The sequence below is a fragment of the Leptonychotes weddellii genome, chromosome 5 (genome assembly GCF_054177405.1).
Source record: "Leptonychotes weddellii isolate Sample4059 chromosome 5, ASM5417740v2, whole genome shotgun sequence".
In the NCBI taxonomy this organism is placed as follows: Eukaryota; Metazoa; Chordata; class Mammalia; order Carnivora; family Phocidae; genus Leptonychotes; species Leptonychotes weddellii.
Window position 1 is genome coordinate 141,023,166 of NC_138373.1, and position 16,160 is coordinate 141,039,325.

Genomic DNA, 16,160 nt, shown 5'->3' on the forward strand with positions numbered 1-16,160 from the left:
AGTAGAAATGAGCGCAGGCTCTGGAGACAGACTTAATGAATTCTCATGCTGCCATATGTTATTTAGTATCTCTTACCAAGTTGCTTTCTCTCTCCCTGAGCCATAGTTTCCTCATTTATGGAATAGAAATATTAATAAACCAACTATGAAGAGTTGTATAAGCACCCAGTACAAAAAGATAGAAGATTTGGGAGGGAAAGAAAGCAGTTTCTAGATTCCACCCGTAATATATGATATTGTTAAATAAATTGTTCACGATGATCTGAGATACCCTAAGAACCATCATTTAACCAAAGCTTAAACTACATTATGACATAGTATTAGATATACTTTAGGAACTATAATTATTTGGAAGTTAAACTATGTACATTTAATATTCCTACTAACTTTAAAAAAGATTTATTTTAGCCAAACATGTCATTTTATAACAATCTGAATAAACTGATTTTGTTATGCATTATTAAATGGGTTGTTTCCAGATATGTACAAATTCAGATGGTCAGTTTTGGACTATTCTAGGAAAATCAACATGTAATAACTGCTGGGGGTAAATTTATAAGACTCCTGAATAATAGCTGTTAGAGAACTCAGGCTATAAAACTAATTGAGAAATATTTTCTGGAACTTAAAATCCTCATCAACTTTATCACCGTCATACAGAAATACTGTAAAAGCTTGCTCTGATATGCTGAGTTTAAATATACTATTCTTGTGGCATCACTACTATGAGTGGGTCATATTCCGGTAAAAATAGAGAATATTATGATTAACTTGTTGAATTATTTTATTAGATTACATTTGCTGCTAACCTGAAACATTATAACTGTATCAATTTCTTGTTGTACCAGTTCAATTCTTTCATTTCCGTCATAAAAGAAATGCTTAACAGATTGGAGTCTGAACATAAGACTAAATTGGAGCAACTTCATATAATGCAAGAACAGCAGAAGTAAGTAGGTTGCATATGAATTGTACATGGCCCCGGAGTGAGATTAAAGTTACTTCATGATTGCTTTTCTGGAATAAGTACTAGAAAAATTGATGGATTTCTGTTTTTTTTTTTTTAAGTTTATTATTTTAATTTCAGTATAGTTAACGTGTAGTGTTTTATTGATTTCAGGTGTACAATATAGTGATTCAACAATTCTATACATCATTGCTCAGTGTTCATCATTAATCCCCTTCACCTATTTTTACCTATCCCTCCACCCACCTCCCCTCTGGTGACCGTCAGTTTGTTCAGCATAGTGAAAAATTGATAGATTTCAATTTGATCACATGTAAAACATTTAAAAATTTTCCAACATGTTAACTTGAACTGAATGAAAATAGAATGTTGTAGAAAATCTAATGTCATTTCTGAGTACAAAAGTATAGTATGATATAATCTAAGCATTTTCTATATATAAGGAAAATTCTATTTCTGAGACAGTCTCTTGTTAGCATTAGCTACTAGAGGTGTAAATTCAGGGTGATCGCTAAGAGCACCACTTAAAAATATTTTTCAAATCTATGAAACCCTGGTGTTTTGATTTCTCCCTTTTTCTTTTCCCTGATTCCAGAAATGTTTATAGAGCATTCATTTCATGTTTAATACCACAAATCCACTTTTTTTTTTTTTAGGGAGGATTTTCTAAGTTAATTGCAAAATACTAGTATTCAAAGGAAGAAGGGAAAAGTGAAAATTACTGGAGTTTATTAAACTCCAGTTTACTAAAATAAAATCTCCACTATATTTGTTTCCCAGAGAAAAACACATGATTTTAGGATGCCCATTAAATCCTGAGCCAAAAGACATCAGTAAAAAGAGAAATTAGGGGCGCCTGGGTGGCTCAGTCGGTTAAGCATCTGACTCTTGATTTTGGCTCAGGTCATGGTTGTGAGATCGGGCCCCACATCAGGCTCTGGGCTGGGTATGGAGCCTACCAAATACTCTCCCTTTCCCTCTACCTCTCCTCTCTCTCACAGTCTTTGTACAGAGAGTACAAAGACTCTCTCTCACTCCCTCTTCCCCTCTCTCTCACTCCCTGTTCCCCTCTCCCTCTCTCTCTAAAAAAAAAAAAAAAAAGACATCAGAAATCAGTAAAATTGATACCAATTATGAACTAGGTTCCCAGATAGAAATTTTTTAGCTTCTGCCCCAGTGTAAGATGAAGGCTAATGGAAATAAATATACCAGGTGTAGAAAGACATGAAATAGCCCTTTGTATGCTGTAAATATTCTGTGATGTATATATTTATGTTTGATGGATTGACTATTAATATAAGAACCCTGAAAAATAATTTTTAAAAATTTATAAGAGAAAATTTTAATATCTAGTATTTTATACTTCAGGTGTAAATGAACCTTTTTTCTTTTTCCTGTCTAAATCTTACCTATTTTTCAAGGCGTAGATCTGGCTCATCATAGTGATTATAGCATTTATTGTGAAAATCAGATTCTGAATTTAATCACATCAAGTTCCTCATATCATACCTTGTCTCTCAGTGAGCTATAAGCTCTCTGATAGTAAGAATCATGCTTGCCTGGTTTTATGACACACTGAGTAAATTCTCCAGTAAATCTCAAATACTGAATTAAAAAAAAATGACTTGTATATGCAGTGTTAACTTTTCTGGGGCAAGCAGACATTAATTATAGTAAATAATAAAAAAGATTATGACTGTCCTTAAAGAATAAAGTTGCAGTTTGTTTAGATTCTAATAAACCCCATGGGGATGAACTGTTTTTGTATGAGTATTTCAAAAATAAGCATTTCTTTCTATTGTTTTGTCATAATTCAACTCTCCTCCAGATCTTTGGATATAGGAAATCAAATGAATGCTTCTGAGGAGACAAAAGTTACAAACGTTGGGTCTCAGGTAAGATATTTAGATTATTTATTTATTTATTTATTTATTTATTTATTTATTTATTTCCAAAATTTTCTTTAAATTCTGCATATAGTGTAGCATTGGTTTCCGGAGTAGAATTCAGTGATTCATCAGTTGCATATTAATACCTAGTGCTTATTACATCAAATGCCTTCCTTAATGACCATCACCCATTTAACCCCACCCCCACCCCCTGCAGCAACCCTCAGGTTGTTCTCTATAGTTAAGAGTCTCTTATGGTTTGTCTCCCTCTGTTTTTACTTATTTTATTTTTTCCTTCCCTTCCCCTATATTCATCTGTTTTGTTTCTTAAATTCCACGTATGAGTGAAAGCATATGGTATTTGTCTTTCTCTGACTTATTTCACTTAGCATAATGCACTCTAGTTCCATCCACATCATCACAAATGGCAAGATTTCATATTTTTTGATGGCTGAGCAATATTCCATTGTATAAATACACTACCTCTTTTTTATCCATTCATCAGTTGATGGACATTTGGGCTCTTTCCATAATTTGGCTATTGTTGATAGTGCTGCTATAAACATTGGGGTGCAAGTACCCCTTTGAATCAGTATTTTTCCATTCTTTGGATAAATACCTAGTAGTGCAATTGCTGGGTCACAGGGTAGTTTATTTAGATCATTTTAATTTTTGTAAATAAAGATTGACAGTGTGCTTCATTTGAGGGGCTTTTGCTCTTTAAGCAGTAAAATCACAATTTTTTGATGTCATTCAAGTGGTTGACATTTTTCTTTTTTAGCAAATTGACAAAGTCTTTAACAACATTGGAGCAGACTTTCTGACTGGCAGTGAATCAGAAAATAAAGAGGATGGGTTACAGAATAAGCATAAAAGAGTAAGTTTCTTTACTTGTTCTTACAGTGCACTGATTTATATTATAGGACTTCCTGTAAACTACAGATTTTAGTTGGGAAATACTGCTGTTTAGCATCTTAACAAGAAGCATGCTTTAATAATCTTTATGAAGTTTAAAAATTATCATGGGAACATGACCTGACTCACATTGAGAATAAATAGGCTTGAGAATTTTAATTTCCTTTATTACTCAGCCTCCCACGTGGTAACATTTCTAGATTCCTGCCTTCTTTGTCCTTTTTGCTGCACTTTGTCAGTCACACCTCTTGATAAATTCCAGTGTGGCTCTTCTCTGCTTCTGATTTTGAATGATAAATTATAAAGTGATACTTTTCAGTTGAAGTATTGGTTAGTATTCAATATAATAAATATGTCAAATTTGAATTTCTGCTGAGGGCAATTTTTCTTCTGTTCATTTGACAAATACTGGTACCTGTATGTGCAAAGCCAGGAGCTACTGGGCGTTGGGTTTACAAAATTGTAAGAACATTCTGTGAGCTTATAGTTTAGCAAGGTTGATAAAAGAAAAAGGTAATTGTCAAATTTGATTCAGACATTAGCAGTGAAAGAAGCTGTTTACGTTTTCCTTAGCTTTTTGTTGAGTATGAACATGAAGTATTTTTGGAGTGAGATAGATTAGAGTTGAACAAAAGTCTCCCAATTTTATAAAGTGAAATCACCAAATCATATTCCCCTTGCCTGGAAAAAGGTCAATCTGATGAATGGTTTTAAAACAGTAACTTTCTATGCTGGAAGTATTTTAGCAGAGCTTTTGTGAGTTTCTACCTAAAGTTAAATCTTACCATAATTCCAAATATAATTTACTTGTGGCAGTCACCAATACAGGAGTAGTTTGCAAACTACTTGGTGTTGTCAAACATACCAAGACATACTTTACAAAAAAAGACATCTTCTGTTTTACAAGTGGAATTATGAAGTTGCCAGTTGATGTTTTGTTTTGTTTTGTTTTGAGGCATCACTTACACTTGAAGAAAAACAAAAATTAGCAAAAGAACAGGAGCAGGCACAGAAGTTGAAAAGCCAGCAGCCTCTTAAACCCCAAGTACACACACCTGTTGCTCCAGTCAAACAGGTCAGAATTCATTTCTTTTGCATAATTTCAAGCATACTTACTTTCAGGTTATACTTTTGTATAATTTCAAGCATACTGTACCGAAGAAGTAAGTATATAATTTATTCTGCCTACTAGTGTCTATATAAAAATAATGCAGTTTCTAAGAAGTATGGGCAGAAAGGATTTTCCAACAACTCCTCAATAGCCTGCCTAATGTATAGTGTTTTATGATAGTGATTGTAACCAATAAAGAGAAAGTTATATGAATAGGAGGGTTTCTTAAAAAATACTAGGTTTAATGGTACTAAGTAACTCTGTCTACCTTGAAATGATTAGGAATATTATGTTTATGCATTTATGTATTTTTGAGCAAAAAGTAATTTTTAATTTTTGACTTTTCAGTTATAGTCAGGTCTGTAACTTGATTTAGGAATACTTAACTATATGTCCTGACCAATATTTATTTCCTGTTATGTCAGGCACTGTTCTAAGTTCCTGCTTGTAGAGAGTTTACACTCTTACTGGCTGCAGAAATAACTTTATCTTAAAAGCTTTCTTTAAATTATTTTTTGTTATCTCCTAATCACTAAAATTCTTCTTCCGAGAAAAATCTTTGTGGGCCAAGAGGCAAAATAAAAAATATTTTGTAGGTACTTATATAAGAACAGAGAAAACAAATTTCCACAAAATTGTGATACAATTCAAAATATAAAAGTAATAGAATATCCTTTTTGCAATATAGATCTACCAATGAGAAGAGCACATTTCTGTTTTGGGGAGCATTTTATTTAATTGGAATTCAAATTTAGTGTTCCCTGTCATCAAATTGATTGCAGGTTGGTTTCATGTTCAGTGTTCATGTTCAATTCAATGTTCATCTGTAAAAACCATATAAAAATATGTGGCTGGCTGGATTTGGCCTGTGGGCTGTGGTTTGCTAACTTGGTAAAGACTGTTGAGCTTAATTTTAACTTGTCATTTACTGACTTTAATTAATTTAGAAATCTTGGAGATAAAGTAATTCCCTCATATTTTTCAGACTAAGGACTTGACAGACACATTGATGGATAACATGTCATCTTTGACCAGCCTATCTGTTAGTACCCCTAAAATTTCTGCTTCAAGTACCTTCACTTCTGTTCCTTCCATGGGCCTTGGCATGATGTTTTCTACACCAATTGATAATACCAAAAGAAATTTGACCAACGGCTTAAATGCTAACATGGGCTTTCAGACTTCAGGATTCAACATGCCGGTTAATACAAACCAGAACTTATTTGGTAGTCCAAGCACACCTGGAGTGACCAAGATGACACTGGGAACACCTTCCACTTTGCCAAACTTCAGTGCTGTGAGTGTTCCTCCTGCTGGTGCAAAGCCAACTCAACAAAGACCCACAGATATGTCTGCTCTTAATAATCTCTTTGGCCCTCAGAAACCCCAAGTTAGCATGAACCAGTTGTCACAACAGAAACCAAATCAGTGGCTTAATCAATTTGTACCTCCACAAGGGTCTCCAGGTATGGGCAGTTCAGTTATGGGAACACAGATGAACATGATAGGACAATCTGCCTTCGGTATGCAGGCTAATCCTTTCTTTAACCCACAGAACTTTGCGCAGCCACCAACTACTATGACCAATACCAGTTCAGCTAGCAATGATTTAAAAGATCTTTTTGGGTGAGGTGTCTTGCTCTATTTTTGAAGAAATACTTCAATTTTAATCATGGGTTTGCTGATTTACATCTTTATATAGTTGGCTTGGAGGAACTACTTCTATGGGGAAGTGACAGAAAACACCTTGTTTCCATGCCAGCATAGTAGTTGTATGGACTCCTAACAGCTGAGTTTTTAAAAGCATTGAGGATTTTTTTCCTCTTACCACCTCCTCTTCAGGTTTTTAAAGACCCAACCCTTAACCAATCTCAAAGAGAAAAAGACACCTGAGTATCTTGAATAGCAGAATTTTTAAATCAAATGTTTATTTTAGCTTGTAAATCTTGGTTTATTTAAAAAATCGAGTTGCTGGTTAATGCAAGTTTCATATGTTAAAATGAATATGAACATGGTACACAGTCTGCCTTCACAAGTCATTAGTCTTCATTTTAATGTGTGAAAAATCTTGATGCTCTGTTGATTTGTTTGCATTTAGTATGACTGAGTGAGATAATGATAAACTTAACGAAAAGGATCAGGTCACTTGCTTTTTCCAATCTTATTTACTTCTCAGATGAACTAAAGTTCAATACAAAAGACTGAGCAAATACTGCAAAATTTTACTTAACGTTGATTTCATTGGTTCGAACTAAAGGCATTATTAACCATCTTAAATGCAAACTAATCATTGTAAATTATATTTTAGCATGGTCTGCCTCAAATAGTAATGTATTTTTCTGCATTTACTTCGATATATTTAGAATCACTTTCTTTCCTACTGTATCACAGACAGAAGAATATGTACTGATTTGTATAGATATTTGACAAAGCCCTCTGACATGATTTCTCTGACTCTTGCCTTCATATTTCATTTTGAATTCAAACTTCTGAGGTTGCAACATATATGAATTGCATTTTCAAAAGGATATTTGTAAGAAACTATATTTAATGATTAAACTTTTGAGATTTCTGCTGTATTGTTCCAAATGTAATAAACTTTACTTCTCTAAAAATGAGCAGTTGTATCTTCTCGCTACCAACAGATTAATTTTCAGCTTATCATGGTAAAGTTGGACCTCATCAATTATTGCAACTAAAGTTTAATTGTTTTCTAGAAATTTTAGGAACTTCTTGTTTGAACGTTTTTATGTCCACAATTAGCCATTTTTAGGAAAGAAAGACAAAATTCTTCTAACAGGAAACATGCTTTATTTTTTAAAGCCTTTCTCTGATACTTTTCTTTGATGTGCTGATTGTTCAACCACAGAGCCTTATGCTGTAAATGTCATTTGTATTTTGTTTAAATTATATTTCACCATTATGTGATAACTTAAAAATGATCTTTCAGAGAACTATATATGCATTATAGTTGCTGCCCTAGAGTTTGTGGTTTTTAAGTCTCTGAAACCAGCAATCATTTAAAATAAATCATATGAAGTTTAGTTGTGTCATTGATATACACACACACACACACACACATACACACACACTAAAAATATACATGGAATATACATTACTTGATTATAAAATGTAATTTGGTGATAGTATTGCTGGCATTATTCAGTAAGGGGGTACTTTAAAAAATAAAAGGTCAGCTTTGTATCTGGTTTCTGTATGAGCTGTATTTTGTTATTATATGGTTTTAGAAAAAAGATTCATAGGAATGTTGAAGAAATTTATCCAAGAAATGAAAGGCACTAGGAAGATCAAATGTTTCTGTCAAATACATTCACATCGTGACCAGATTATCTGTCTTGTTTGTAACACAATACTAATTTTCTCTTGAGAAAAGTTCACATATGGAGTAAATGCCTAATGTTGAAGAATTTCCTTAGTAATAATTTAGTAGTCACTGTTTATGAGGAATTTGCTTTTTATTTTGTAAAATAACTTGATGTCAGTGTTGAGCTCCTAATTAGAAGGAAAGCTGAATATAACAACATATAATTTGAACTTCTAAATATAAAGATAGATTATTTGAAAAAATATTTAATTCTTAGATAATTTTCACATCTTGAAATTTGCTAATTCATTCAGGTAATGGTGCTACATTTTTAGAATTTTTTTCCTACACTTTTTCTGTTTTCTTGAAGATGTTTTATCTAAATCATTTCCATCAATTGAACTGTTACCATTGCCTGTTGAAAAATTACATCTGAGGGGTGCCTGGCTGACTCAGTCAGTAGAGCATGCAACTCTTGATCTCAGGGTTGTGAGTTCAAGCCCCACATTGGGCATACAGCTTACTTAAAAAAAAAAAGAAAAGAAAAAGGAAGAAAGAAGGAAATTACATCTAAAAGAAACATAGTGCCATTTTTAGGCTTGTATTTCTATGTGAACAAAATTTTCAAAATATCGACATCACTTTAAAATTATTTCAGATATTGACAGCATTTATTAAGCCCTTGTGCTTAGAGTAGAAAGTTGGTGGGTTTAATAAGTACCTGTAGACAAAAATGACAAGAAAGATTCCCTTTATTTGAGTTGGTTCCTTATTCTCCTAATGCTAAAATGTGTGAGAAGATGTATAAAAGGAGATGGAAATGGACTGTGTACTTGGCTGGTTTTTGTTTGTTTTTGTTTTTATTTTGGAGTGCTTATAATTCTTCTTTTCACCTGAACAAGTTGAGGAAGTGTAGGTTTTTGTTATTTTTTTGACCTGTAAAATACCTGACATGGTTGCTTTTACAAGATTAAAAGAAAAGGTGTATGTGAAAATACCTGATAGCAGCACAGAGTATGCACCAAATAAATTTTAGCTTTGATAAAAATCTCCATATTAAGTTGTGATTTTATGCTTTGTGATTTACTGGTCTTGAAATAATTTTTGAGCAAAATGAATCTGTAAGAATTTAAACTATATAGGATTTTAAGAGATCATTTACGTTGGTGGCTTTCAAACTGTAACTGTGACACTTAGTAAGTAATATATCTTCCACTGCAGACCAGTATATAAAATATATACCTGAAACAAAAATTTCAGAAAATGTCTTTAATACATGTGGTATATTCTAATTTTTTAAAAATTCTATCCTGTTCATTACACACACACACACACACACACACACACATCTTTACAATCTCCAAAAGAATTTCATGATGTAGTTTGAATAAAACTGGAATAATTCAGCCCATTTTCTAAGCAGATGTAGAAATAGAAGACCAGATACTTACATGGCCTCACCCAAGGAGGTCAGAGCCAGGAATAGAAGCTAGATTTTTTTTTTTTTTCCCTAATCTCCAATCTGATACTCCCTACCATGTTGCATGTTTTATATCGCTTATTGTGTGAATTCTTCTGGAGTTGTTGAGACTATTCTATGTAGCAAGTATGTGTTCAGTACTCATTTGATATCAGAAGTATATTTATGTTGGAAAAAATTAGCATTGAAGAAGGAGAGGGAGATGACAAAACAAATGTTTGTGGTCAGAATCAGCCTCTCTGCTTCTCTGAATTGTGGGGGAGGAGGGCTGGGGGAGCCGGGTTAGCAGTGCTTGCAGTACCCAGACATGGAGCAGAATTAAAGTACGTACCCTTGAGGAGGAGGGGGTGCAGTGGGAAAAACCATTTCGCCAAAATGGAGCTTGTTGGTTATTAGAAACTTTTTCTGTCCAAAGCAGCCAAGTTTCTCCAGCCACTCACTTGCGGTGCAAGCCACATATATAATTTAAAATTTTGTCGTAACCTCATTAAAAAGCAAAAATAGGTGAAGTTAGTTGTGATAATATATTTTAACTGAATAGAGCCAAAGTATTTCAACAAAGAATTGGTATAAAATTTAATGAGATATTTTACGTTTTGTTTGGTAACCTAGTCTTTGAGCTGCAGTGTATGTTTTACACTGAGCACATCTCAATTCAGGCTAGTTACATTTCAGGGACTCAGTAGCCACGTGTTGCTAGTAACAACTATCACATTGTGTAGGTGTATACAGAGGCTAAGTAGCCCTAAGAGTGAACCATGGCAGTTACCAACTTAACTCTCTCCCAGCTCCAAACCCATCCTTTTCTGCCCTGCTTTGTGATGCTGCAGCTGGACCCTATGAACTTGTCTCTTTCGACAGCTTGGCAGAATGTTAGGCTTCATTGATAGAGGGCCCTGAAAGTGACACCACTGCAAAGGAAGAGCTGCAAGAAGACACTTCACTTCTGGGTCCCGGTTCTCCGTTTTGATTCACCGTAGGAGCTCAGCAGCCCCAGCAGGAGAGTTCCAGCCGCGTGCCGGTGAGGCTCTCCCAACCTTACTCCCCCTTTGGAGCAGCTCCCGTGGGCTGCTTCCGTGACAGCTCAGCCATTCCCTCAGGCAGCTAGCTGTCTTTAGTTCCTTAATTTTTTTCACTTTCTCCCAGCCTCGAGGTAGCTGCTTTTTTTCTGCAACTGCTCCTTCTGTACTCAAAGGTTAAAGTCCTCTTTTATCCCTTTAATTAGTTAACCACCTTCTACTGGGTAACAATTATTTTATTTAAGTTTCTCCATTCAGATACCTGTGGGTTCTCTCCTGACCACCCTTACTGGTAGACTCCTGAATCTACTGTGCCATTTTATTTTAAATTTTAAAATATTATTAATTTTTTTATTGAACTATAAAGTTGACACAATGTTACATTAGTTTCAGGTGTATACCTTAATGATTTGACAACTCTGTTATTACTAAGCCATTTAAAAATGGGGCCATAGGATATACATTTATGCTGCTAGCAAAAGTGATAATGGGGTTGATTATATATACCTAGCCTATATGAAAACTTTCCTTCCTAAAAGTTCTTTTGAAATGTGCTCATAGTGGAAATATGGTTTAGCTACTTTAATTATTCCTTTTTGATGCAGTTCCAATTTTTATCTTTTTCCTTCTACTTTTTTTGTGTTCCTTTGTTGGTGGCCTAGGTTGCTTGGAAAGTCACCTTTAAATGAGTCAGTGAGACTGAGACTTTAATGTCTAGAGTTTGAAGGTAGGAATCAACATTCATACAGGTCTCTTCTAAGTCTCTGTCCTTAAGCTTGCCAGTTTTTCTAAATGCTATGATCAAATGAAAGTCTGATATGGGGCATTTTCAGGGGACACTAGAAGCATAAGAGTGCATAGGACTGGAGCCAGATAAAGTTGGGGTTTTTTGGGTATGCTTTTAAAAAATTTCAAGCTAAAACGATAGCATTCATGCTGTATGGAGGTGGCATGATTTATACATTTGTTCGTGTGTTGAAACAGATCCAAACTCGTTTTTAAGAAAATCTTGTCTCTAGCAGTAGGTACTCTTTTTTTTTTTAATTTTTATTTTATTATGTTAATCACCATACATTACATCATTAGTTTTTGCTGTAGTGTTCCATGATTCATTGTTTGCGTATAACACCCAGTGCTCCATGCAGTACATGCCCTCTTTAATACCCATCACCAAGCTAACCCATCCCCCCACCCCGCCTCCCCTCTAGAACCCTCAGTTTGTTTCTCAGAGTCCATAGTCTCTCATGGTTCGTAACAGTAGGTACCCTTAAGATAACTTTTGTGAAGAGGGGGCAAGGCCTCTCCCTGAAGCAGTATCCTCATTAGGCTGCTCCACTTTCAGAAGGGATGTCCTCTCTCTCCCAGCACCAGTGATTATGCACGTGCCCTTAATCAGCAATAATACCTGCGCCCCAGGTACTTGTCAGAGAACAACCTTTAACTAACTCTATTGCCCAATGTTCAGAATCTCATTTTTGAGAAATGTATGGAAGAGGCCAAAAAATTGAGCAATCAGTCCATTTCTCTAGAAATTGTGAATGAAATTAAGCCCTCTCTGGAGACCTTTGTGTCTGGGGCACCTTTGGCTACACATCCAGCTCCTTTACCACACTTAGCTTTGGACTGTATTGTGAAACTTAAATTCATGCCAGGGATGACAATGGTTCACTCTTAAGATACAATAGCTTCTTTGAGGACCCATAGGAGAAATTTCAGGTTTCAGTTCAGGAGTAAATGTGCTTCTAAGTAACTGGTTTGCCCTTATCTTTAAAAGAATGTCTCTGAATAATGTAACAAATCACATATTAACAGCTGGGAAGTTAAGCCAAATTTGCAGTCTACTTGTAGCAAATGTATAGTATGTTAATAGTATGCACTGTTTAGTGTTTACCTTCTGGTTTTGATTTTTTAAATTCCTCTTTCTCCTTTGTTCTGATTTCCTTTTTTTTTCCTTTGCAGTTTTATAACATTTCTTTAGAAATTCTCATTTTGGAATAAATGTATAAATAAATATATGGAATGAATGAGTTTAAGTCTTGTCTCTTTCACTAGCTGACCACACTAAGTTTTCCCAGCCATAAAATGAGGATCATGCTTTACGGGCTTATTAGGACTAAATGAAATTAAAGTGCGTGAAGTACCTGGCAAGGCTCCAGGCACATAGTAGGTGTTCAATAGATATCCTCATCTTCCTAATGATGGACATAGGCCTCTAAAATAATATCTGTTTGAATGAAGAACAGGTACCTCACCTAGCATGGTTTGAATGCATTCTTCAAAAAAGAAGTCAAAAATAGGTTATAGGTTTGGCAAAGTGAGATTTTTGGGACACAAATAGTAATGAGATATAGGCCTTGCCCTCAAGGAATTTGCACTGTAGTTATAAAGATAGCTGAGTAAGCAGACAATCACAGGACAGTAACGTGACAGATCTACATAGGAGACAAGCCCAACCTAGACTTAGGAGTGTGCAAGGCTTCCTCAAGAGATGGGACACGAGGTCAGCCTTGCATGCTGCCTTTTTTTTTTTTTTTTCCCACATGCTTACAGTGAGTTGTTTATGCTGTCCTTTTAAAATTGTTTTTGAGGCTATCAAATGATTACTTTAGGGATCACATTTTTCCAAATTAAGCTGTATACACTGTGGAGGGGAATAGGGAGCAGATTTTTTGGAATTTGAAGATTACATGCAAATGCTTGAATTAAGGCAAGTCTGGTTAAATGACTTTGATTACCAGGAAAAGTGGAATTAACATTGGCTGCTTAAAACCGTCCATATTAGATGAACCCAGGGATGACAAGGCAAGGAGCAAGTGAGCTATATAATGTCCTTTTTTAGCTAATTTATGTTTCATTCATTTCAGAAATTTAAGAATTTGCATTTATGGGTACAATAAAGGTGTACCAAATAGGTAAGTAAACCTATTCCTTTAAAACAGTGGCTGGTTTCCAAGGAAAAAAAAAAAGTCTGGCATAAATGTATTTAGTCTATAAACTACCAGAAGATGTCACTGTCTCCCAATTAATGGTCTACTCCATTGGCACTTTTGCAGGTATGTTTGTTTGAACACCAGCAGTCTGTGATAGATTAGAGTATTTGGCTTCTAATATTGAATTTATGAGGATAGCACCTCACAAGAAATACGCGTCCAAGGTGAAAAGGTTTGTTTAATCTTGATTCTTTATGCCCTAAATATGAAGCCTGTTAGCTGCTCCATATATTGAAATTATGTGGACACTCTGGGTTCCATCTGAACTTAAAGTGAAGGTGGTGAAAAATTCTTCAAAATATCCTCTCTGATCTTGATTTCTGCTCACATTTTCAGGTTGCCTTATTATGATGCAACTGCATTTGCTAATTTATCAGATTTTCTAGGATATTTTGGCCTTGGACACAACCTAAGCTATTGAATCTTATTTTCAAGTCACCATTCATTGTGTGTGTGTAAAGCAGAGCTGGAAAGTGTTTCCATGGATGAAATGAACCAGTATTTCCCCAATTACTTACAAATAGGGATATCAGACTGAGTCTGAACCATTATATACTCAAGAGTGTCCAGACAATAACACATGTTAAATAAGTTCTCTCGTCTATAATATTTATAGCCAGAAAACAGACTTGAGAGTTGATAATTATGTGTCTTGTGCTGGGGGCTGCGGGGAATGGGATTCTCTAAGATGAAATGATAAGTAATTTGTTAAAGGCATCCAGTGACAGCCAGCAGATGAATATATGGGTATGATTTCTAGTGCAATTCTACCCAGTACCTCAAAAGAACTAAGTACATTATTGGTCTTCTCCATGCTTTTGGCTCCAACAGTAGATGAATATATGGGTATGATTTCTAGTGCAATTCTTCCCGGTACCTCAAAAGAACTAAGTATGTTATTGGTCTTCTCCATGCTGTTCGCTTCAACAGTAAAGTGGGCTGGTCTGCCCAACCTGATCCTCTAGGTAGTTATAAGGATCAAAGAAGAAGGTAAGAATGAAGTTAGAAGTGCTTCATAAATACAAGGAATGCATGTCATGAATAAATTCTTCTATGAAAAATGTGAAACACTTAGAAATTATTCCATGCTGTGTGGACATCCTGCCTTTCTATATTTTGATTATTTGACTGTCTTTTAAATTTTCATTAATTGGGAAAAAAAATTAATGACACCTAATATCTAGGCAGTTACAGTGATGAACCAAAAATAGAATTGGATATATTTCCAAGGTGTCCATATATGCAACCTTATGTTTGCAAAGTATATGGAGATGTATTTTATTTAATAATGGTGTAAAATTATATTCCTATGATTTAGGACATAGATTTAATTGAATTCTAGTACCCAACTCACAGTGAGCTGAAATATAATGGGACCAACAATGCTTTATTGATGGACCTGAATCAGCAGGGCATAATGAACATTTGTAATCAGATAGGTTTAAATCCTGGCCCTACCACAAACTGTAACTTTGAACAAATTACTGAGTTTCAGCCTCAGTTTCCTGATTTGTAGAATGGAGATAATATCTGGTCATTCTACTTTGTATATATACTTTATCATTCTACTTTGTGAGAATAAAATGCTATCAAGAAACTCAAGTCAGAAAAGACAGATAAGGAAGCAATTACTATAGAATGGGCTAAAGGTTCCCATTAACCTTAGAAAGGATATCTTATCACACTTGGGTGAAAAGTGGCACTCTCAACCCAGGGGCTAGTATGTCAGTGTTTTATGTCAGTTTCTCTTGATTTTACTACTGGTTGGCCCTACTTTTTGGTGGAACTTTTTAGTGAAAGCCAACAATTTAGGGTGTAATTTTAAAAATCAGCACCCAACTTTATTTATTTCTAAAATTTCCACAGTAGCTGCACAAGCTTACCTATAGTTAGGTGCTTAATGATGTTTTATTTATTTATTTATTTATTTATTTATTTATTTATTTATTATTAATTAGCTTTTTTAAAAAAAAGATTTTATTTGAGAAAAAGAGAGCATGCGCGAGAGAGCACCAGCAGCGGGCGGGCAGAGGAAGAGGGAGAAGCAGGCTCCCTGCTGAGCAGAGAGCCCAGTGTGGGGCTCAATCCCAGGACCCCAGGATCATGACCTGAGCACTTAACTGACTGAGCCACCCAGGCACCCCTTTAATTTTTTATTTACATTCAATTTAATACATAGTGTATTATTGGTTTCAGAGGTAGAATTTATTTTTTAGAGAGCTCAAGATGGGGGAGGGGCGGAGGGAGAGGGAGAGAGAGAATCCTAAGCAGGCTCCATGCTCAACGCAGAGCCTGACTCGGGGCTTGCTCTCAAGACCCTCAGACAGTGACCTGAGCAGAAATCAAGAGTCAGATGCTTAGTGGACTGAGCCACCCAGGCGCCCCTCAATGACGTTTTTGAAGGTACAAAGATTTTGAGCACACCTTTCCTGAGTTATGTTAAAGGCAGTCTTCAGTGCCCACA

General features: G+C 35.1%; 1 protein-coding gene across 4 annotated transcripts in view; it reads left to right on the forward strand.

Annotated features, from left to right (window-relative positions):
* The window catches only part of SCYL2 (SCY1 like pseudokinase 2), a 57,181-nt gene extending 48,410 nt beyond the window's left edge, over positions 1 to 8,771 (forward strand). For all 4 annotated transcript variants that reach the window (XM_031024624.2, XM_081822254.1, XM_081822256.1 and 1 more), the window contains exons 14-18: positions 849 to 949; positions 2,796 to 2,862; positions 3,638 to 3,733; positions 4,727 to 4,846; positions 5,868 to 8,771. In XM_031024624.2, the coding sequence (XP_030880484.1) occupies positions 849 to 949; positions 2,796 to 2,862; positions 3,638 to 3,733; positions 4,727 to 4,846; positions 5,868 to 6,512 (1,029 nt within the window). In that variant the 3' untranslated portion in view covers positions 6,513 to 8,771. The remainder of the gene's footprint in view (positions 1 to 848; positions 950 to 2,795; positions 2,863 to 3,637; positions 3,734 to 4,726; positions 4,847 to 5,867) is intronic.
* The last annotated feature ends 7,389 nt before the right edge of the window (positions 8,772 to 16,160 follow it).